The sequence below is a fragment of the Scophthalmus maximus genome, chromosome 4, assembly GCF_022379125.1.
Source record: "Scophthalmus maximus strain ysfricsl-2021 chromosome 4, ASM2237912v1, whole genome shotgun sequence".
NCBI classification, from domain to species: Eukaryota; Metazoa; Chordata; class Actinopteri; order Pleuronectiformes; family Scophthalmidae; genus Scophthalmus; species Scophthalmus maximus.
In genome coordinates, this window is record NC_061518.1 from 25,653,288 (window position 1) to 25,678,034 (window position 24,747).

The window sequence follows — 24,747 nt, forward strand, 5'->3', positions numbered from 1 at the left end:
TAGTCACTATTAGTAGCAGCCACATAGACAGTAGGAAGGACATTGTAATAGAAATACAACAAACACTATACAAAATCCATATGATGGGTCTCACAGTCAATTTTCTTTGGGTTCCAGCACACTTAGGGGTAATAGGAAATTAAATCGCAGACAAAATTGCAAAGCAGATGACCAGCAAAAAACCACACATTGACATCACAGTGAACATTGGCACTACAGAAATCAGGGGCATGATATAACAGAAATTGAGAAATGTACATCGTATCTCTCCCTGTTTTGGCAAAAACGGGGAGAGATACGATGTACAAAGAGAAGTAGAAAGGAGGAGACAATCATAACAAGACTCAGATTTGGACACACCTGACTTAATAGTAAACTATTCCAAACAGGAAAACATAACTCAGGAATCAGTGACAATTGTGGAGAAGAGGAAACAACAGAACATATCATAGTACACTACTGTCAAAAATATTGGACTGAGTCAGAACCTCAAGAAAGCTAAAGATGAACCTGAATATTGTGGACATTTTTACACCAACATTTGCGGAATTAATGTTATAGTTGTTTAATACACTACCTTATAGAAATAAAGGTGTTAGGATGAATATAATAATATTGTTTTTGTTTTGTGTTGTGGTTTTTTTTTGTGATTCTGATCCACACTCCTTACCAGTTGGTGGCGGTAATGCGCCATTTCGTTGTTTGCCAACCGCCACGAAACAGTAGAAGAAGAAGACGAAGAAAGAGAAAGCGAAAAAAAGAAGACGAAGAAGAAGAAGAAAGAGAAAGCGAAAAAAAGAAGACGAAGAAGAAGAAGAAAGAGAAAGCGAAAAAAAGAAGACGAAGAAGAAGAAGAAGAAGACGCTACAATTGCCGTCAGAGATCAGGTGGAGTAAAACTGCCGGTGTGCCCGTTCAAATGTGGACTTACAGTAAGAGATATATGTACCACATGAACTTTAAGATAAGAAGAGAACTGTCGAGGGGAGATGCTTGCCCCCTGTCTTCTAACTTTTTGTTCGAAACAGAGTCAAAACTAAAACTTGGTGTTGTTTTGACTTTGAGTCTGGGTTGAGACTACAGACGTTTAGTAACTCCGGTCATATTGACTCAGTATGAATTATGCATCTAGACTGACCGCGAAATGCACTAGCGCACGTTTGTCACAAACTCCTTTTATGAACATGTGATTCATAATAGTAATATGAATCATAATGGTGTGTGTCAATTGGTCAGACATGTTAAGAGTTTGGTGACCGACCAAAACAATTGGGATATATACTGTTTGTTTAAATTATTATTTTTGTAAATAATGTTTTTCCTTCATGCTGTTTAGGCTGAGGTGAACAAAGTGAAACTATTTTGTCTTCTGACGGCCATGTTTGTGGGACACCTTTTGTTTCATCTTCCTTGTTGGACACCATTTCAGTTCTTTATATTATATTATTATATTATATTATATTATAACCGTCATGTAGGGAGGACTGTTTATGGAAGTACTGTTGTAATGCACTACATTCTGACAGACATTTGTGTGGAGGCACATTAGTTCTTCAAAGTGATCGATACATTCTCTTTCACCCGCATTCACTGTCATAAATACAGTACGGGCCTTTTTCCACTGATGGCAAACCTCACTCCCTTGACACCAAAGGTGCAGAGCTGTTGCCACCTTTCCTTGAAGCCCCGGCCTCACTGTGTCAGCGTGTTTTTGATAATTAGTTTTATTGCAAATTTGTCATTTTGGTGTTATTAAGGTGCATGTAGCAGTCAACATTTATACACAGAATTAGAAAAAGAATATAAATAAAATAAAATAGAATAAAATAAAACTCACACTGTTTACAATAAATTCACAATAAATACTGGGGTCACAGATGGTTAAATGCACCACTGATGTACAGTACAGGTTAAGGTGTGTCTTGCCCTGGCCGTGTCTTGTAGAGGGGCCTCGTGTCAAATTCCGTTTTTTGGTTTATATCGTGCTCACATAGAGCAGATAGTCGAAAGAGAACAATACACATCTGCCAGATATTTTTTTGCTTCTATTCAGCACGTGCGAATATGTCCGTCGGTAGTGCACAGTGGAAAAGGAGTAAAGGCTCTCTGAGAGACAACAACAACTATTAATGATCTAGTCGCAGGTTGTACTGAAAAGTTCCCTTTGTATGTGATCCAGGTGCAAAATGTCATCAACAAATATGTCCGTCCATTCTTTCTGTTTCATATTCATCACTGTGTCAACACTCCACCTTGTTATGATTCCATCACTGTCTGAGGAAATCTGCTAAGGGTGAAATCAGTGGAGAAGCTACACAAGCCACTTAAGTAACCTTTTACTTAAGTGGCTTGTAACTTTACTTAAGTTATAAAAAAAAATTGAATTCTTATTAGTTTTAATTAATACATTTTTTAGATTGAGTTAAGTAGATGCCTCTGTGTTGACACTGCATAAGGCCAAACTACTGATTCTGACCCGCATCTTAATTCTTAGGGACGACAACACAGCAGAGTTGACTGTTCGCCCTCCCGTCTTACCGGTGCCTCGCGAAGGATGGCTCCTCAAATGAACGACATCATGCGCCTGTGCTGTGAAATATCGGCCCAAGATCAGATTAAGGTCGCGGTGAAAAACTCCACCAAAGGAGCGATTGTGGCGGGAGGAACTGCCTTCGTCGGCGGCCTGCTCTGCGGACCCCCAGGGATCGCTGTTGGTAAGTGTCAGCGCGGACGTCTTTGTTACAGCTGGGGTTGTAAGGGTTGTATACCAAGAAGGCAAACGCAGACATTTGAGGAAGCTATTATTCGCAAAGTTTTGAGAAAGTGGATATATTTGAGATGCTTTCATCTTTTAATCCTTTAAGAATCCACATCAATTGTGTTTTCTCTGATGCAGGCGTCATTCCAATACAAACCTGCATTTGATTTGTATTAACACTGTAACCGATCTGTATATCTACCCCCGTCTGCGTGTCCCTGCCAGGTGGAGCGGTGGGCGGCCTCTTGGGCAGCTGGCTGACCAGCGGTCAGTTCAGGCCTCTGCCTGAGATCCTGTTGGAGCTGCCGCCTAATCAGAAACAGAAGCTCTACGACGACGTGGTGGCTGTCCTGGGCAACCTGAACTGGATGGACGCAGCCCAGCTCGTCGCCCTTGTGATGGGCAATGCCACTCTCCAGCAGCAGGTCACTGCCGCGCTGCTCAACTACATCTCGAAGGAACTCAGAGCAGAGGTGCGCTATCAGGACTGAGTCCACCACTTTCATGGTGTCAAATGAGGCAGTTAGTCCTCACTATCTTCAGTGTTTATCCCAACAAGAAAGAAACTATTGTCCCTTGTGATGAAACTGTTTTAAGAAAGGTGTTGATTCCACTTCATGGCCGGTTTAAAGGCTGCAGTTGATATAAATGGAGTGGACATAATAATAGAAACACCATTTGCAATAAAATAAAAGAGGGTTGGCTAAATAACAGGAACACGTGTCTTTGTAATACAATATAGTTCAATAGCAACACACACTACGTCCTCCAGAGTGATCATACAGTTGAATCAGCTTTGTCTCTAAAGCAGTTTCAGCTCTAGGGCAAAACCTCTGGTGTGACATGGGTTGAAATTAGCGATGGAATTATTGTATGGAATTCAATGAACGTTGAGACAACTTTAATGTTGCTAAATTGATTCAATTCAACTCAAGTTTTACTTTAGTTCAATTTGATGTTTAGCTACAAATGTCATTTTAGCTATTAATTGACCTTTGGGTTTAGACGTTGTTTCAACTTAAATTTTTTACAACATTGGAAATGTTTTCAGGGAGGATTTACTGCTGGACTGTTTAGTAGACGTGCAAACGTTTTTGCTAACAAAGTGCCAACTGAACGTTACTGTGGTATTTTCTGTATTTACTATGAGCAAAAATCCTGTGCAGAGCTCAAATGTTGTAAATGTTCAAGTCAATGTGCCTCAACTGAGAGACAGTGGTCTGTCAGACATTTGTCTGAAAGCTGATGACTTTCTTAAAGAGACTTAAACATCCTCCGTCAGGATGTAGACGACTATGTACACTATAATATAATATAATATTACAGGAACCACAGAAACTTGCTCAACAATGAATTGGATGGCTACCTCACACAATTTTTTTTTCTCTGCTTTTGTAACTTCTGTCAGATATTGTGCCCAGGTCGTCAGTTACTCTGGATTACAATGTAATGTCATCATTCACACACTCTGTATCAGGGTGTTGTTAACGCACAGCACTGTGCCAAGGTTTTATAGGCACTTACAGATGTCGAGATTTTGTAACCATCACAACCCGATCAGGGATGCGTCTGATTGGTCCTGCGGCAGGAAGAAGAGTCCAAACTTACAGCAGGGGTCAGAGGGAACTGTCTCCAGAGCGACCAGGAGTCCTGCAGCAGATGATAGGCCTCCCACAGTCCTGATCTCCGCCTCATGGAAACAGGCATCCATTATGCTTTTGACTGATTATTTACAATTCTCAGGATTTACACATTGTGTGCCAAATTCACCGGCTTATTATGTCGAAATACACTTAACATCTTTTATTAAATGTCTTCAATACAGATGAGTGGACAGACATGGGTGTAAACTACCACTTCCCTTTGCAACTCACACACAGAGGAAATAAATACAGGATCACATATGAGCATGGTTTAGGTCCAACAGTACAAAGACTGGGGTTTTGTGAACAAAGCAAAGTTGGTTCGGATTCGAAAGTACGAAAGTTTGGATTCTCTGAGACAGATGAAAGAGTGTGTGTTTGAGCTGCACACATTTTGTCATATTACATTTGGTGTAAAAAATCCCCAGGTGAGAACTGAATGCTGTTACTACAAAATGGAAATCACCTGGAAAATAAAAAATGTCACTTGCCTTTGTCTGTGGCATTGTAGCATTTCTCAGAAATAAAAAGGGCTGATAGACAGTATAAAGACAAACTAGTGCAGTTCTTTTCTGTATGGACAGTCTATCCCCACTAGAGGGCAATACCCTTCAGAGAACTCACGCCAGTGCATACATTCCAAGTACATACTGATCATATAATATAATACTGTATAATCAATGTTGTTTTAATTACCATTAAAAGGCAAGTTATATGTTTAAATGTGTTTTATTGAATAGTGAAATAGCAACATCATATCCATGTTTTTCAAATGCAGCATAATCCTGTATCTGGAACAACATACCTGACTCACGGTTAGAAGGCACAGAGCGTAACTGCACCGACACAAGGTCTCCGGCTGGTTCGACAGCACTGGGTGCAGTGGAATCAGCACCAAGGACACAAACTACACGTCGACGTCATGGATTAGGCCCAAACATCTACAGTATAGTTTAACCTTGTGAGACACTACAGTCGCCACTGACATAAGTATCAAGTGAGGCCACGGCATTTGCTTTCAGTCGGAACAATCAAAAATCAGTTATTTGGCACAACCAAGTTTTTATTACCTCATTGATGTTCTGGCTGAGATTGTACTTGTTTTGGACCCTGGTGTAAAGCTGTGGTCTGGCTGAGCACCTGTCCCGTGTTCTCTGTCAGTACAGGGCACCGGGCCACAACCAGACAATACCGTACAAAAATATCACAATGGGCAGAATCAAGCTGTAAATACTAAATCGACAGATTACCTTAGAAAGGCCCTAACAAGTGGATTACTTTCACATGTAGCAAATTCTGAGCGACATCGGCTTTAATTAAGAGTTCTGTTTCTGGCAGCCAGCAGATCACCAACTGTTACTGGAAATGGGACTAAAACAGTCTTTCGGGGGAATAAAAAAAAAAAACAGACTTAAGAGGCACTTGCAGTCAGGTGCTATTCCTATTTGGGTTTAACATCTGAACACCTTTCACATATGAAAGCGTATACGAAATTTCACCCCTTGCTGCACATTAGATCTTGCCCCGGCTCTTTCACCACATTGTGCGGAACAGGATACACAGTGACATTTAGAAGATGACTTGGGACACCTAAAAAAACTGCAGATCAGTTTTCAATCCTGCTTTAGACATGATGGTAGGGAGAGAAAAAAGTGAACTCTTGACAGAGTCAAAGCATCCAAGTGTTATGATAAAAGTACACGTCATAAAACAGAAATAACACCATTGACAGGTAGAAACTGGCAGTGCTAGGTGAAGAAATGTAGTGTGGTGCTTTAGTCTCTTGCTGCTGTTCACAGAGTAACAAAGGTTCAAAGGTACAAATGAGAAGCAAAAGTCCTGGAAACCCACAAAAAAATCACACACTGACTTCCGTCACTGTGAGAAACTGAAATCCATTTGCTGCCAGCGGTTCTATCGTGACATTTTGCCATTTATTTGTGTCTGAACTATACGTGTCACACACACACATACGTGTCAAATTTAAGCACAACAGATCAAATATTGCCCCAATGATAGCACCCAAACTGACTTTTTGCACAATGCAAATGTTTTTCTTTTCCTCTTGAAATGACAGATGTGTAAAAAGAAATCTTAATCTGATCCATTTATGTGATCATTTTTTTCCTTTTTGATTTTTCAAAAGTGCAAGAAAAAAAGTTTGGGAAAGCTTCTCAGTACTGTGCAACATTTGTTTGAAACACTATGAGAATAAATGTCTCACAGAAACACTATCGGAACAACTGAAGGAGCTCATTGGTAAGTCTCACTCATGCCTCCTCAATGACTCGTCTGATTACAAAAGGCAGCAAAAACAATATTTCTGAACTGTTCAAGGCCGCAGAACATAAGAGGCGTTCACAGTGTGTACATCTCTCGCTCGCACGCACGCACGCACGCACGCACACAATATCTAGGTTTAAACCAGTGACATATTAGTGAAGCTATGTGTGGAAAAATAAGTGGAATAAAAAAAGAATATGTACACAGTACAATACATCAGTTCCAATCTAAGGAGAGTAAAGGCGTAAAAAAATGTTGGAGCTGTGTGCAGTCTAAAACTGATCAGAGAGGAGGTCACAAAGTCTCTGAGACACAGATTCCCTGCTGGTCCGGAGGGTGAGGCGGTACATCTGCACATGAACAACAAGAACAACAACAACACAGTTATACAGGTTACATGATGGTGGGTGGTTGAATGTGTGTGTGTGAAGGGAGGATTGAGTGTCTTCACCTGTGCTTGTGCGTTGGGCTCCAGTCGGAGGAGGCAGCCCACCTGAGTGTTCTTAGTGTGAATGACTCCAGCGGCAACAAAATTCTCAGGATTGGGATCAACTTGGTCCAGCAGAGCTATGCCGAAACCTAAGATCTACAAAATAATGTACAGAAGAGGAATTCAGAAATACTATTCTGTTCCCCGGCTTTATGTCGGCTGTCGTCTACAGCAGGGATGATGACAAACTGCTCATATTGGTGAAGAGGGTTGACTAGACTAGGGAACTTGATCGGCTATGTGGGAATTTCTGCGAGGTCCCTGAGCAATAAATTGTTTTCCCACTTAGTTTATTATCCAGTGTAATTTAGAATAAAAAAACAACAAAGCACAGCCATTTCTTCAGAAAAGCTGCTATCGATTCATTAGTTTTGGATCAAAACGTTCAGGACTGTCCTGCTGGGAGTGTTTGTAGAATGATGCATACGTTTTGAATGAGACAGAGATAAATAAAATGAATGAATGAATACTAATCAGTAGAAAAGGGCAAAAGTGAGCACTAGAAACCACTCATGAAGATATTCTCTATGGTGTGTGTGTGTGTGTGTGTGTGCGCGCGTAATCACACAGCAGTTGTTTTACCTTGGCCTTGGTGACGTCTGTGTCCATCGGGTGGTTGGCTTTGAAGATTTTCTGAACCTCCTGCTGAGGCCTGAGGACACAGAGAGAGAAAAGAACAGAGGATAAACACAGACGACAGAATCTGCAACATACACAACCTCCTTCTGTTCACTTCCTCTTGACACACGCTTCCTGCTCCCACACACGTGAATGAGGGTTAGAGCTTTACTGAATGCAACTCCAGAACCTTTATACTTTCAAACAGATTATTCAATCAGCAGACAATTGACCTTGTTGAACTACAAACACACACACACCATCCGCTCACATGAAGTCTGGTTTGTGGTGTTTGTTTGCCTTGCATAGGATCTTTGGCCGAGTACAGAGGTCAGCTTCCAGTGACTCTGTACTCAGGAAGTTACGCCAGCTAAAAAATAAAAAGCCTGCTACTTGGACATGTAGAGATTTGGAGATCTTGGATAATCCACATATTTTACAAAACAGAACTGCCTGAATTTACAGATTTTATTTTTTTTCAATTAATCTATAATTGGATAAAATGTAGAGACCGACCGATATGGATTTTTGGGGGCCGGAGTACAAGATTCCAGATACCAATACATTGGCCGAAATATATATTTTTTTAAATCTGTCAATGATTCCAAAGATGTCGTTATCAAACCTTTATGACAAAGACATGTAATTGATGCTTGATATTTTTTTTTTAACTATAAACTTAATCATAAATAACTATAAATTGAGAATACAAATAAAACCAAATACATAAAACTTTTGTTTTACATAAAATGTAAAACTTAGAAAGCACATTTAGAGGCTCAAATCAGTTGGCCAATGATATCGGTCAGGCTCTTAAAATATCGTCCGATACCAATATGTCCGTGAAAGGCTAATATTGGCCGATATTATTGGCCAACCGATATATTGGTCGGGCTCTAGTATAATGTAAAAAATAATGTTAAGTAAAAGTGAATACATAAAATTATATATTTTTCCCAACCTAAATATTCTATTCAATTCAATTTTATTTGTACGCTGCAACGTCTTGGTTCCACACGAAAGTCGCAATAATCAATTTTAACGAATCGCAATACCTGTAGAATTGGAATAAATCAGAATCGCAATACAAATCGAATCAGCACCTAAGTATTATGATACAATCGAATCGGGACAAAAGCATATCGTCCCAGCCCAACCAGTCAGATTAACAAAAACAATTCAAACTGTTGAAGGAGTTTCCTCTGAACAGCAGCTGTTTGTTTTTTCTGATAGAGGCATGACATGCAGGCACAATGACAACGTAAAGATACGTAAAGAGAGAGTCTTACGCTCCGAGCTGTTTCCAGCGTTGGAAGAAGTCTTGGGACGCCATCTCTGTGGGCTGAAAGAACTTGTTCAGCATCACAGGGAGTTTCACTGCGATGTTCTGGAGAGTCCCACCGTACCTGTTCACAAGCAGAGTCACAAATGACCAGATATTTCACCCCAATACCCCCCCCCCAAGAAAAAAGAAGCTCGGATTCAGGCACCAACCTGAACTGGATGTCGAGTACCGGTGCATCTGTGAAATCTGACACGCACTCAATGTTGATGATCTGCTGGACCTGAGCCCCACCCTCGATTACAGGGTCCACTGTCTTGGCATGGGCAGTCAGTTGTGGAGACGAGAGGTCAAGGATTCTACAAATACCTAAACAAAACTCGCTTGACAACGTCACCCATTCACAAGGCCCATCCACCCCCCCCACCCCCCGACAATATGAATGTTCTGCAGAGAAGCGAAAAATTCCAGTTGACTGTGAAGTAGCAGATGTGCTTGTTGGTTTAGTTGCATTCAGTAAACTCTGTGTGTGTCACAAGAAGCCACCAAGCAGCCCAAAGGATATGATTCTCGAGTGTGTCAGGACTTGTCACCGTGGAGGAGAAGCTGAGGAACTGGGTGGACGTCTTGTTGCCGTAGAACACATAAATGCGACCTGGGGGACGACAGCAACCATCTTTGAGTTCATCATGTTGAATCTGATCTGACCAGTAACCACTACATTTCAAATGAAACATAATTGTTAATAGCCTGTCAAGAGTGTTGATACAGAGAAGCACCTTTGCCTGTTTGCACTGAACCAAAGAAGCTGGCCTGTCATGAAACACGTCTAACACAACAGCACTGTGTCCTGATTTCCTGACTTACAAGTCAGTAAAAGAGACAAATAGTGTCGTAAAGCTGCTCACCCAGACTCTGTCTGTACTCAGACTTCAGTCCAATCTGCAAAAGCTGGTTCTCAAAGATCACACCGTTGTTCTTACAGACAAACCTGCAACACACGCACACAATTACACATTTACAACAAACTATTTCGACAACTTCCACCTTGGTTAATAGAAAATATTTCCACGTTGCCATGGAAAAATTTCAGAACGCTGCACAGACCAGATCATTTACAGCATAAACTTTATATATTCAGGAGTTGGAAAGTGGTGTTGGGACCTGTTTATCAGGTTCGACCGATAAAATACAACATCCATTGTTTTTTTAAGTTTGTCCCAAACTAGTAATTCAAAGCTAGGATACCTCTGCAGCTTGAATCGGACCATTCTTTTTGGTGATCTGTCTTACCAAAAAGATTGGTTTTAGAAACAGCTGCAACCTCTATTTCTCAGCTAATTTCAACCAACCTGGAAAAGTTCTCCTCGGACACGTCTGTAGCTGCGAGGGCAGAGTTGTCGGAGAAGACATCGACGAGCAGATTGGCTCCTGCTGGAGGAGTGGAGTTTAGATTTAGCAGGTCTGTGAAGGAGGGAGGGGAACCCTGGGAGAGAAAAAAAAATTGTCCTAATGACATTGTCTTTAACACACAGCATGTACATACAGCACACAACTAAATCCGAACACAAGTATGAAGATTTAAATATATAAAAAACACAGCTATTGTGTGGTTGAGCATTTCACATGCGAGAATCGAGACACTTCTGTGAGGAGCTACTGATGAATGAGGACTGCCACACTGTGAGCTATGAACTATGAACTCTTCAGTACTTGTTCATGTACAGACAATAAAATCATCAATGCTAATGGCATCACACAGACACTGTTCGAAAAGATCGAACCACATCAGAAAATACACGAGGCAGGAGCAGCTGCCACTCACTGCTCCAATAATCGTGCCATGATTCAATATGCTATGTGTCGTTTCTATCTATCACTATACCATGGTCCCAGCAGAGAGCATGAACGGGCTAGAGGAGGCAGGACGGGGTCTGTTGGTAGGGAGAAGGTCTGCCAACAGCGAAAGAGAAGACTGATGGAGGGAGGAGAAAAGGAACAGAGAGAGAGGAGAGGAGAGGACAGGGAGGGACAGAGACAGGACAAGCGGAGGTGAAGATTATACTTAAATAAGGGAAAAGAAAGGGAAAGGCCAAAAGCCAGTCATAAATAATACACAACAATATGCAGAATATGACTGAAATCATGCTTTTTGTGAGGCTTATTTTAGAGACAGTGGATAAATGTTGCAGTATAACATTCTGTCTTAACACTAAACCTTTTCTATTTTAAAGATTTGTTTTCGTATCAAAATAAAAACCATTAAATCTGTCCTGACCAGATTTCACAACTACCTTTTACAGCACTGCTGTGGAGTTACCTTGTTTGTGGCTTCAATTTTATTGTCGCTGTGCTCAGTGTTGCCGTTGACATTCCGCCGGGGGTCGTCAATGTCGGGCCGATTGCCCGGGCCCTTCTTCCTCTTCAGCTTGGCCAGGATTGATGACTCCCTCTCTGGGAATGGAGGCATTTCTTCTAAGACTGTGGCCTATGAAGCGACAGGGAGAGCGAGTCAGCAGAGTAAAGCCTTTGGCCTGGGCACCACAGCCAGCTACTACAACACTGAACAATTAGCAGTGGTCAAGTTAGCAAGTTTTAGTCGTATGACACCGCAGGTCGGATGGAAATGTTTTCCCAATATATCAAATGCGACTCCTGAGGATATGACACAACCCTTAATCATGAAAAAGAACTAAGCATTACAATAGTTCCCAATTTAGGGGGGGGGGCAATGCTTAAAATGCTTGAAACAAACTAGTTCTTTATGATGAATCAACTCTGACTGCACCCAGTCTCAGGGAAACAAACAAAGGCAAGCGGACAAGATATGAGCGGACACACGTTACGTGTCCTTTTGGTGATACTGTATGTCTGACCTACATTTACCCCACTCGCCTTTCCCCCAATTTCACTGAAGCTCTTGCTAAACTAAACGTGAAGTATCTTATCTGATGATCGATTTCTTTACTAGATGACAGCATTCACCCTGTGTGATATGGCACATCTACTCTTTCTCCCTGAAGGTTTAAGTTTTATAAAATGTAGTCATTCAAAAAAATAAAATAAAAAAGATGTTAGCAGAGGTAGAACTACCCACCAAACACCAGACGTCATTAGGACGTTATTTTTCGGGCTGAATCCTGTCGGTCTTTCATAGCTTTAATTTAGCCCCCAACTAGTCGTTGAAATTGGGCTGTGCAGGGTAGAGACGTCTTTTCAATGACCAGAAAATTATGGATTTTGACCTTTCATTTTTCAACTAAATGTAGACGTGGTCTAGACCCTGGCAGAGATGTCTTTTCAACTAATTTTGGCTTGGTGGGTTTTGTGTATTAAGGCCACTGTAGAGCGGTAGGGAGATGTAATCAGTATTCTGTCCACTCCATGCATATTAATTCACAAACCAATATGTCAGTGCTGGCGATGCAGCTGAGCCTCAAGTACTCGACGGCTCTCTGCTGGAGCTCCACGTCGGCGTTACGGAGCTGGCTGTCTGACCGCAGGACGTCTTGGATCGTAGCCTTCACTTCTGGAAACAGGTTAATGAACTTGATGTAGGCCGACAGCAGCAGCGCCCGAGTTGGCACGGAGCAGAGATGGAACTTGGAGTGGAGAAGGTTGAACTGGACCAGAGGGCTGAAGGAGAAGACACAAAGGAACACAAGGCATTAACAGCAGTCCGGTTCTGGACCCGGGGCAAGATTTAAAATCACAACCCGGATCTAAGTCACAACCACATTACAAAACGGCATATTCTCTTACTTAACTCTTATGTTACTCATCACCAGACATGCAGATAGTGTTGGTTTCATTAAAGCTACTTTCTGGGATTGATTTTTTTCAGTGTCGTGAGTATCACAAACAAAACTCAGACATCTGAAATCATCTGCATGTCTAGATACATCTTGAGGGAGATGAGAAAATATTTTTATTTAGAAATAAACCCTTAAAAGGACAAACAGGAACGATGTGAGCTAAAATATCATTTGAAAGGTAATATGACTGCTGTGGAGGCTGTTGTTTTTTCTTTTTACCTGGAGCGAGAGTCACCAGCAATTAGGTTCCCAAACTCTCCCAGGATGTAACCCCCCACCTTAACCAGGTTCTCGTGGCAGGCGGGGGCCTGCAGTGCCTACAAGTGTTCACAAAGCACGACGGTATTGGGTTAGGTATAAAATGGAGGAGAGTGCAAACTGCTATCTACTCCAAGTGAGATTTCGAATGACATACTGTGTGGCAACCACTCAGACAGCATGTACATGTTTTGCCTGCCGCTGGTAAAACCTGATTTTAGTCATGACTCTGTGGTTATTTTCAATCCCTGACGCTCACCTCAAAGACAGTCTTGGCAGCATAGCCTTGGACATCGTCGCGGTTTATGACGATCTGGATGACACGATACCACACCTCCTCGCTGACATGGTCGCCGGCGATGCGGATGAGGTTGAGGATTGTATCCACGTACCAGGTGTAGTCCACAGCGTACTTCTCCGCCAGGATAGCCACCTTGAGTACCTGGGAGAGAGAGAGAAGCGAGTGGCTGAGGGCGAGAGCGGGCGCACAAAGGAAACTCAACAGGGTATGGGCCTGTGATGGTAACCCACTATCTCCTCTCTGATGGAGTAGTCGGCGGTCTCCAGGTAGCTCAGCATCTCTGCCACGATCTGCTTGGCGTTGCTGCGATCGCACATGGCGTAGAGCAGATCCACGGCCCGCTGACGAACACTCACATCTCGCTCCGTCTGTATGGAAACACACATTAACAGAAGATATGAAATGACAAATGATTTAAAATCAATAACCATAGTAAAAATAAATGTAGACTATAAAATGTTATGTTATGAAAAAAAACCAAGCTCTCTCCATCTTACTCCCACTGACTGACTATGCTGTAATCAAACCTGGACTCAAGTGCATCTTTACATAAAAATCCTCCACAATCACAAAAACTAAAGAGGTTCCTCTAAGGAGTTATTAACCAAGCCACAGAGAGCAACAATATATGTACTACACTGACTCGAAGACAGGTGAACAATGAAATTTAGTTCACTATTTTGGCAACTGTGTCACAAATTTTATATGAAAAAAATTGGAAAGATGTGCTGCAAACTGTATTTTTTTCCTATGACCAAATTGTGTCCAAGAGTCATGAAAACTAAAATGTATTTATTAATTTGTCAGCCTGTGTATCAAGTTAAATATAAAATATAATAATATATAATACAAATATAACTATTTATGTATTTATTATAAATAATCAGCGAACAAGAGCATAACGATTACAGAGGGACTTTTTAAACTCCACACTCAACAGCTCCCCACTGATCAGATGGTTAAAAACCACTAGAACAACCAGGCTCTGGAAGTAGTATCAAAGCATATGCATAATTTTTCACATCAACCTGCAGCAGCTTATCACAGGCACACACACACCTGACGAAGGACTCACCTTTAGAGCATTGATCACAGTGTCTATATGTGTCTTTACGGCCTCGTGAGAAAATTCTGAACTAGCCAGCGTGCACATACTCTCCAAGGCCAAGTACCGAAGGTTGGTCTCCCGGTGCTGCAGAAACTGGCCCAGCTGGTTGCAGGCTCGTACCAGTAGGGTGGGCTCACTGAGGGACGAGACACAAAATCAACGCCAATGACACATGTCAACATTCAAAAAATTGAAGAGTGCCACTAAACACAGCAGTGTGACCTAATAATGTCTACGGCAGGTTTGCCCTGAGGCCTTGATGTGACGTTTAAAGATAAAACACAACTCGGTCGTAGCTTCGTGCACTGTTCTTATTACAGTCTGTTATCTGTGAGAGCTGGAGTGAAGACAAACCTCCACCATGTCTACAAACTTCTCGGGAAAAATAATCAGCGTTTTTCCTTAGTAAATCACTAAATTCAGTGACCATCCAGGGAGGAAAACTCGTCACTGTGCATCTGACCAACCTGTCATGGTGGATGATGAGGGAGATGGCTTCAAACAGAACAGCATTCTTTGCATTGGAGTGCTGGACCTTCTTGGACTTGGGTGGCTCCTGGGCTTTATTGAGGATGGTCTCCAGACACTCGGTGAGACGACTCCGCAGAGCTGCATCCTCTGCAACGACACAGCTTTCGTTCTGAACACTCTCCGAGCCTCGACAACACCTTTGCTCCCAAAAACTCTTGGTGGAACTGCTTCATCAGACATTTTATCATGTTACAAGTTATCAAAACACTCTATGTAATGTAATATGTAATGTTACTTTACTAAGGGAGAAATAACACGTCATAGGGTCCACCTTAATGGTTTTCTGCTGGACCTCAATATAAACAACTGCAAAGTTTTGCCAATTTTCTTTATACAAAACAATCGGATAACATTTTATCAAGCTCGCCTTTTTTTCTATTTTTCTTTTCCTACACTGGTGTCATCTGGTGTAAACTGTAACTTTAAATTTGTAATAAAGATGAGTGCAAAGGTACGACGGAGTTTTAGGGCCACACTGAGGAAAAATAAATAAAAATGAGACTTAGTAGGTCTATAAAGTCATAATATTACGAGAATAAAGTTGTAAATTTACGTGAAAAAGTCATACTATTATGTGAATTAAGTCGTAATTTTGTGAGAATAAAGTCGTAAATTTAACAGAACAAATGGAAATTTATTGAATATTATAAATATTACAGAAATAAACCGCAACCCAGGAATCGTGCCAAACTGACAACAGATACGTTAATGTCATATTATCCATGTTAAACGTTTATTAAACGCTTTTGCTCGCTGACCCGCACTGAATACAGCTTCACAAAGTGTGTCTCCACGTTCCTCATGGGACTGCTCTTCTGACATCTCTCCACTACAATAACACACAAATTTACGACTTTAATCCCATAAGATTACAACTTTATTCTCAAAATATTTTGACTCTTTTTCCTTGTAATATTACGACTTTATTCTCGTAATATTATGACTTTATGCTCATAAATGTACAGCTTTATTCTCAAAGTCTCCAATTTTTTTCTCTCTCAATGTGGCCCTAATACTGCGTCGTGCAAAGGTTTTAGTTGTCTTCAAATTTAATTTCAAACACTATGGGAATATAAAATCTTAGATACACTGGTGCAGCCACTACAGGGCCTGAAATTAAGTAGTGGAATTTTCAAATCAAAATGATAATATGGGGTCCATAATATTATTATGATTATTAGAATTATAATAATTATTATTATTATTCAACCTAGCTAGTTGGAAGTGTTGGAAAAACATAAAAATTTGATGTCGACAGTAGTAAATGTGAAAATATTTTCAATGACCTCAGTTGTCTCCATTAACCAGGGACTAATTCCTCCTTTCACTTGTAAGGTGGCAGGACCGTACATTTCTAAACTGGCTCATAATTTCTCTGGCTGCCAGAAATACAGGACTGTACTGTACCAGGTGGAGGGTAGCACTGTAGAAGGCGCAGCAATTTGACGGACAGCCATGGTGCGGCAACAAAGTAGTACGTATAGTCTTGTAGGTCGATGGAGGCGGAGGTCACGATCTAGACATGACAGGATAAGATAATGCGTTCACAGATGTCCAAGTCAAATTTTCTCTTTGAAATCAGTGAGATGAAGACATTGCGTGAAGTTAGAGAGACACACTCACCCTGCTGAGCCTGGCCACAGCCAGAGAGATGGAGGTTTTGAAATCGTCAGGACTCTTCTGGGCCAGAGTGGTAATAAGGCTGGTGGCTGCTGTCACCACTCCCTGCAAACAGACGCAAACAGACGCAAACAGAGTTATTTCATTTTGACACTACAAACCTGGTAAGAATCAGTGTGCAGTGTGGAACTATGGCATGGGCACAGTCTTACCAGGTGCTGGTCATTAAGCAGATGGACCACTCGTGCCGTCCATTCACCCATGGGCACCAGGTCGGGGGACGTCCTGTTGAGTCGGAGCAGACATAGAGCTGCACTCTGCTTCACGCTGTCCATGGTGTCCCTGCCAGAAGCAGGAGAAAACAGAAGAACACATTCACAAAATACAACTGAACTGGTCACAATTTCTCAATTATGAAGCTATAATCCTTAAGATTTCAGTCCCACTTGATGTGGTGACACCTGCAGTTACTTGTCTGAATAGGAAGTGCATTTTTAACAGCAATGGCCCCAGAGTTTCATACAAAAAAAATCCCATCCCAAAATGTAAATGGCGTTGCTATCAAATGCAAGAATTCAAACAGCAACTTTTTATTTTGTCAAATGTACCCAAGACCTACTAATCTCCATGAATGAAATTAAATCAAACCACTGACTTACAGGTGCACTACAGTCACTTAAAATCAGAAATATGTGCATTAACGTATTGTACAAACCCTGCCACCAAGATTCTGGGAATATCCGAGGCGAAAGCCTCAGCCATTTCTCTGCTGCCCACATTAGCGATGCAGTGCAGTGCCAGGTTCATGAAGGTTGGATTGCGGCTGGCCAGGTCATTCTTGATGCCATTGTTGATGAGGCGGATCAGGTCGCTGTTAGAGTTCACTAACACGGAGATGAACAGGTAACCCTGAGAGGGAGATGTGTTTTGGAAAAATGTTTTTGAAGTGAAATTCTACCATGTGTGAGTACTAATCCGATCAATGATCGAGAAGCTCTCAGCTTTAGACACAGAATGAACGTGAGGAGACGACACTTACAATTTGTTTCTCCGTGTACTTATTGGAGCTGAGGAGGTTGACAGCCTCCATGTGTCCGAAGTCGATATCATGGCCCAGGAGGAAGATGAAGAGCAGCTTGCAGACATACTTTTTCTTACTGTAGCCATCTAGAGCCTTGTCTCCTATCCATACATGAACAAATACGCACACACACACACACATCCACAGCCACACACAAAGATGAAAATGAACGAACGTCTACATGAACTTGTTATTCCTGTAGACATGAACATGAATGTTAGATGAGTAATGTAGGAAAGGAGGGGGTGGGAGAGGGTGGGGGTTGGGGATTCGGCTGATAATCCATGGGTGGAACCAACAAACAATTGTTTAGGATGTTCCGAGTTAGGCCACTGTGGATGATTCAGTTGGTCTTGTTGTTCATGCTTTGTCTTACCATAAATATTCAGAGTTTTTATAAATACTCAAGGTTATTACTTGTGTTTTTCCATCAACATTAACAATTAAAAGGGAATATATTATTTATTGCATCCAGTACCATACCCTGCCAGAGCAGCTGCACCACACCCAACCCCTGTGACAGTCCACATAAGTGCCCGTTTGTCATCTGTGATGATTTTCCCAGACAAAGGAAATAAAGGCTGAGCATGGTAGTGGTCATAGATCAGTTATTAAATCCTAAAATATCGCACATGCATCTCTTTATCTGAGACTTTTTTTCTATTGTATTTTTACTTTGACTAGAAAAAAGTCGAGTTTAATATTTTTTTAGTTGGAAAAAGTTTTTTTTTAATCTTGTAAATCTGATCTCACAAATATAAAGGGGATTGATCACATTTGTGCTAATTCTTATGATCACAAATGATCCAAATCCTGGAAGGACTTGATAATGGTTGTGTATTTATCAGCCTTTTATTGCCTTAATATTAGGGTTTTCATTTTTGTCAGAAAAATGCTACTAGTGTATCTGCAAAGGCTGTTGTTTTATTCAGACTCACATTTGAAACTGTTCAGCAGACGCATTAACAGAAGTCTGAATTGGATCCGTCAACATTGTAGCATTATAGCAAAGGGATGAGTGTGAAAAAGCAACGCCCTTTTCTTTCCAGCCTTGAATTTGATGTGACTCAGGCAGACATTTTTTTTCTTTGATTTCAAAAGACAAGCACACACTTAATCAATCATCATCAAGGAAAAAAAGCATCCTTGGCATAATGCAGTGGCAGGAGAGCAGGGACAGACTGGGACTAAAAAAACGGCCCTGGACTTTCCCCCGATAGGCCGGGCCACCACTAACTGCGTATTGACACGTGGCACCAGAAGAATTGGCAAATTCCGCTGTTTGTTTTGATATGCTTTATGATATGAGTTTGTGACCAGGTTCTTGAGCAATTGAAATGAATGAGTGTGAATTTGGATGTTGGCTGGGTTAAATGACACAATCAAAATAATTGCAATAATTATTTGTCATTTGATTTACTATAGTGCTGGCCATGGTGCGAGTTGTGAAAATAAACAAACAGAAGGGAGGATGGCCTCATATGTCTCAGAGTAGCTTTGAACTCACAATATTCGGGACATAAGTCACACGCACCAGCAATGACGCTGAACGCCAGACCTTTTCATCCAGACAGCTAGCACAGCTTTTAATATGTCGGCGAGTGAGGTTTACACAATGCGCAGCACAACACACGACTGACGAACCACATTACATGCGCACGATAAAACAAAGCATGCAAGGACTAAAATTGCCCATCCTAATACCAGCCAGGCCGTCGGCTGCCCCTGCAGGAGAGCACATAGTACTGGGCAGTTTGGGCGGAGGGGCCAGCTTCATTCTGGGGCAAACTAATTATAGGCAGTGTGGAACAGGTGGCAGGAGAAACAACACCAACAGGAGATTTGGACAGACACATTCACAGTGAGGTGTGTGGATTTGTGGACAGTGCAGACAAAGCAGCAGAAGTTAAAAAAAATTAAAAACTGAAAAGGGGCAAAGTAAAGACACACAGCCTGAGTTAGTGAAACAGCAGCAACAATGCGAAAACTTGTTTAATGATGTTTTAATGATCAGTCTTTGGATGAAGTGAGAACCTCGAGTCACGGTCCTTCATGCCCTCTGGATAACTCAACTTCCCTTAAGTTTACAAATTGTTCACCTACCTTTGAATTTGGAACGAATATTGGCCAGCTCTTTGTTTATCCTCTTAATCTCTGCCTCTTTACTTTTACCTGCAAATAAATAAAGACAATTTGCATGTTACTGCATGTTATATCAGGCTCATAATACGGGAGCATATTAGCTTTACTCATTGGACACTATTACACACACCTGTCTAGTGCTGGGTAAGAAGACCCAATTCTTCAAAAACAAATGCTGGAGATATCGATTGAGATTGTGGTCCACGTTGACACGACAGAATCGCGCTGCAGCAGATTTGTCGACTGCGACTTCGTCTTTTTCCACCTCAACCCAAAAGTGCTGGATTGGACTGACAACAGGTGAAAGTGGAAGCCAACAGAGAGAGTGCCCTGAACTCATCGTCATGTTCACCGACGCAACGTGAGATGACGCTTGCTTCATGATATGGTGCGTTATCCTGCTAGAGGTAAGCAGGGTAGTGGCCCTAAAGGTCAGGTGGCATGTGGTCAGCAACAATAGTCAGGTAGGCTATGGCATTTTGACTGCTCAATCATTATTCTGGGGACTAGTGTGAGCAAAGAGAATATACCCCCCACCATTAGGCCACCAGCGGCCTGAACTGTTGACAGCGCAGCATGGATCCATGGATTCATGTTGTGTCATGTTTTACGCCCACCGAACTCTTTCGCACATCGGATATATTTTTTTGTTTGGTAAACTTTAAGGACAATTGTGTGTCAAAATCCCACAGGATTAGCAGGTCTGAACAAGTGAACCTCTAGACCATATGTGCATGCTTTTATGCATTGAGTTGCTACTACATGATTGTCTTTTAATATGTTTGCATTAAAAAGCAGGTGTACAGCCCTACTTACTAAAGTGGCCACTGAGTGAATCAGACATTGGAATACATACATGTCATAAGTACATCTCATCTACACCAAAGGATATTTTTTTCCTGTAGTTGTGACATCTGTATCCAGCAATTATGAGATCTGGATGAGGAAATCATCTCATAATTACAAGAACAGGGTGCAGACACTTAGGTTATCTGATGTTGTGGGTCCTTAACAACAGGGCACACAGGGTTTTTTGTTTTTTTAAGAATTAAGTTAACTATGTTTGGAGGAAACATTACGCTGTGCAGATCCATAGAGATCTGCCCTCCAGTTTTTGTCTGTCAATGCGAGCTCATGTACAACGACCTCTTCAGGTCCGACATTTTTATGAATATCAAGTTGAAGCAAAGTGACGGTCCCCTCTGCCGACCATGTCCTGCGGGGGTTTCACTAGAATTTCACAGTTATGAGAGCAATTTGGGCCCAGTGTGCTTGTTGACAGCTGCTCACAGCAAAACAGCAAAAAACGATGGCTCCAACTTGTGAAATCACTAACAGGAGCTGTGACTGAGGGACTGACAGGACAAGCAGATCAGTGTAAGAGTAGTGTGTGGTTGTAATACATGTATGTCAGTCATATTTGCCAATTACATCGGTGTTTTTTGAAAACTCATACCAGATGAATTATATAAATAAGTAACCTTGACCAGACTGAGTCATTGACTTCTTTTATCAAGTCGACTGTTCCTGTTGTCCTTGAAATGACACCCTCAGTTATCAGGTCAAGTGTCATATCATTTTTTTTGGGTGAGATACAAATCAGATTACTTCAAGACATTAACATGGTAACAATGTTGATCACCAAGTCGTAAAGATCGAATGATAGTTTTGTTTTGGTAGTGCGACGTCAAATGTCCAGAGGGATTGTTGTCGTTTCGTAAAGAACACATCGGGAACTCGTCTTCAATGTTTATGTCGCTCGTGTACGTCTTCATAAAGTGACGAGCCGCTCGTGCCCAGGTCCTCCGGCTCCACCTGGACGGACGGTGCGGGACCAACGGTCAACGCCGTCCCTTGAGGACGTCCTTCGGAAGGGCTAACGGGCACACCCGCCAACAAACTCCGCAACGTTGCGAAGGCTGCTGGTGTGAATTGGGAACATTTCTGGTAGGGGGGAGACCCCGTAACGAAACGTTACAGGCGACCCGCGCTGTCCGTCCGGCGGCGCCGTCCACGCCCTTCGACGTGACGTTAGCAGCTGGAAGCTAGCAGCTAACTGCCGCCGGGCTCGGCTAGCCCGCTGAGCGGCTCCCTCGGCTCACTTCGACGCGCCGGAGTTAAATGCAATTGTGGGAGACGTTGTAAAAATAAATAAAAAATTCAAACATTTATTTATTTTTTAAAAAAAGGACAACGGACACAGTTGTTGACATGTCCCCGAAACTTGTGTCGCTCGCCCGGCCGAGGATGTGTGCGGACGCGATAAACAAACTCACAGTTCCTGATGTCCGAGATGAACACGGCCAGGCCCCGCATCCCGTCCCCTTTAGAGACTGCAGGCATTTTTCCTCGACTCCCGGTGTCCCTCTTCCCTCCGAGAAAAAACCACTTCAACTAAATGGAGTAACTTTGACGTGGGGTTTGTGTTCTGTTCTCTGCGCCGCGCCGCTCTGGGATCCCCGATGTGTGACGAGGGCAGGAACGAGACGGGCTGCGGCTGCGTTCGGTCACTCCACAGTTACACCTACTGTGCAGGGCCGCGTTCCATACATGTGGTGCTACCCACTAAGCCCCGAGGCTGCATGTCCCTCAGGGCTGCTCTTTTTATTTTATTTTTTTATCAGAACAAATAAATAAAGGCAAAAGAAATTATTATGCATTTATTTATTTATTTATTATTTAATCTTGTGTCTTTTAACATGACATATAATATCCATATCATTGCCGAAAAATGGAGGAGAGGAAAAATCACAAGAATACAACGGCATGAATATGATCACGTCATTCACAATATACAGCTAAGGACAGACAATGTCCTTTTTTGAGTCATAGTTGTTTACAGGACCCAGTGGAATCCCTGTCAATAACAACAATATTAATGTTATTTTACCCAATAAAAACACATTGTCAATTATGTATTTATTTCCATTACATAATTCCCCCAGTCACCGAAAGGGTGTAGAAAAAGAGAGAAGAAAACTGATGGCGCAGTGCTGGAAATGACCACATTAAGTTTCTCCATTAAAAGCAACTCATCATGTCCTTACTCCCATTAAAACAGGGACTGTCAGGATTTGAAGCTGAGCCAAAGAGAGAGCAGATCCGCAAGGTCTTAACTTCAATGAAGATTTGGTCTTTCATTTTAAGTTTTTGTTTGTCCTGTAGAATTGCTTTCTTCTCGTCTTCATTTTCATTTTCAACGACATTGTATTCAGATTTATATATTTTACACAGCGTGTGGTTTATTATATACTGATGGTCTAACATATTTAAACAATAGATATAAAGCATCTGACCTAAGGGCTTTATTTGATGTATTTGAGGCATCATGGCGCAGACTTAGTGTTAGGGATGGGACAATACCACATTATCGTGTCCGATCTGATACCGATCCGGCAACCTTGAGTATCTGCCGATACCGATCCGATACTAATCTGATACCATCTTTTCCCCACTCGTAAAATAAAATATTAATAATGCATTGTTCAGGATGTACTTTGCGCCATCTAAAACCTCATACTCAACTGTGAAACTAATAATCAACCCCCCTAAAAGAAGACATACATAGCCAGCAACATGACTGAGTTATGGAATACCACTGTTTTATTTCTCACAGAACTTTTGGCAGAATTTCTTATGGTCAGCACCATTCAAACAATCAACCAACGCTTCACATCCTTTCCCCCAGTACCTACATAAGTACTGATACAAACAATACCGGTACAGCTTTCGTACAAATTATTGCACCATTACTCCAGAGTAATAAGGTTGTACATTGCAGACTGTTGAATGTGGGCAGAACATAGAAAAGAAACAGCTCACACAGGTTTGAGGTGTTTATTGGTTCAACCTATTCCACAGCAATGCAAAGTGTGCAGATTTCACTCTTTTTCATTCATACAAACCCATCAACCTGGCAATGAAGATCAGTGTGTGCGTCACTAGATGAGAGCTATTAAAATTCACAGGAAAGCCCCTATGATACAACCTAAATTATAACAATAATCCTCATTAATACCCCTGGAAAAGTGTTCAAAGGGATTAACAGTGCCACCTGTTGGTCAAAGTAAAGAAGTGTGTGATGTAGAGAAGAGAAAGACAGGAATGAAATAATAGGATTTTGGATGCAAAAACTATACAGTGTTCACAGACTGGTCTGCCTTCATGCAATCCATTCAACTTAAACACATACAAAACTCATATTAGTGGTTAAAACAACATAAAAACAGCTGACTACCATGGTATTAACTATGAATTAAATAATTTAAATTCTATTCCATGGAAAAATGTAAGATAGTGCAGCAATAACAGTAAATAAAAATGATTCATAGTGATACAATTTGGAAACTCTGAACAGCATCATTAAGTGATGAATGCAAGTTGCAAATAGGCTACAATAAAAATCAGAATGACTAAAGAGCTTTTTTTTAACTCTGTTGCAGTCCCACAGATTCTAAGACCATAGGTCAACACATTGTAACTTTGACTACATAAAAATAATTATAGCTAGAAGCTACTATTATAGCTACAATTCCTGTGTTTTTAAACCTTATACGCGCAAGAGAAAATTAAAGTTGCGACTGGCAGCAAGTTGGTTCAAGTTGGTTTCAAGCTTAAGAAAGCTACAACAAAGTCACGTCAGCTAGTTTAATTCCGCTTAATGATGGATGAAGAGTGAATTGGTTACAAAACTAAATAGATGAAATTCTGACCACGGCTTGATGGTACACGTTGCGGAGCCGCCCATGGATCAGGCTCAAAGTGCCCAAGTAAACATATTCCTAATAATTGCATTAATCATGCTCACCGGGGAGGGAG

At 41.5% G+C, this 24,747-nt stretch overlaps 2 protein-coding genes across 4 annotated transcripts; one reads left to right on the top strand and one right to left on the bottom strand.

Moving 5' to 3' along the window:
* The first annotated feature begins 740 nt into the window (after positions 1-740).
* LOC118302122 (protein C19orf12 homolog) lies at positions 741-4,891 on the top strand. Of its 2 annotated transcripts, none has more exons than XM_035627995.2 (3): positions 741-887; positions 2,494-2,713; positions 2,983-4,891. In XM_035627995.2, the coding sequence occupies exons 2-3, from the start codon at positions 2,554-2,556 to the stop codon at positions 3,246-3,248; spliced, it is 426 nt and encodes a 141-aa protein (XP_035483888.1). In that variant the 5' UTR covers positions 741-887; positions 2,494-2,553; the 3' UTR covers positions 3,249-4,891. The 2 variants fall into 2 exon arrangements, with proteins under 2 accessions (XP_035483888.1, XP_035483889.1); XM_035627996.2 differs by having other exon boundaries at positions 784-931.
* Positions 4,892-5,110: 219 nt separating this feature from the next.
* On the bottom strand, positions 5,111-22,437 carry LOC118302121 (AP-2 complex subunit alpha-2). Of its 2 annotated transcripts, XM_035627993.2 has the most exons (23): positions 22,206-22,437; positions 19,891-19,959; positions 17,746-17,888; positions 17,422-17,615; positions 16,919-17,048; positions 16,710-16,811; positions 16,494-16,602; positions 15,023-15,173; positions 14,523-14,691; positions 13,678-13,815; positions 13,406-13,588; positions 13,108-13,205; positions 12,478-12,709; positions 11,394-11,561; positions 10,959-11,048; positions 10,426-10,559; positions 9,982-10,064; positions 9,639-9,728; positions 9,286-9,409; positions 9,081-9,197; positions 7,756-7,825; positions 7,135-7,269; positions 5,111-7,033 (listed from the first exon to the last, which is right to left on the bottom strand). In XM_035627993.2, exons 1-23 carry the CDS (start codon positions 22,270-22,272, stop codon positions 6,956-6,958), a joined length of 2,874 nt encoding a protein of 957 aa, XP_035483886.1. In that variant the 5' UTR covers positions 22,273-22,437; the 3' UTR covers positions 5,111-6,955. The 2 variants fall into 2 exon arrangements, with proteins under 2 accessions (XP_035483886.1, XP_035483887.1); XM_035627994.2 differs by lacking the exon at positions 10,959-11,048 and having other exon boundaries at positions 22,206-22,435.
* Between the last annotated feature and the right edge of the window lie 2,310 nt (positions 22,438-24,747).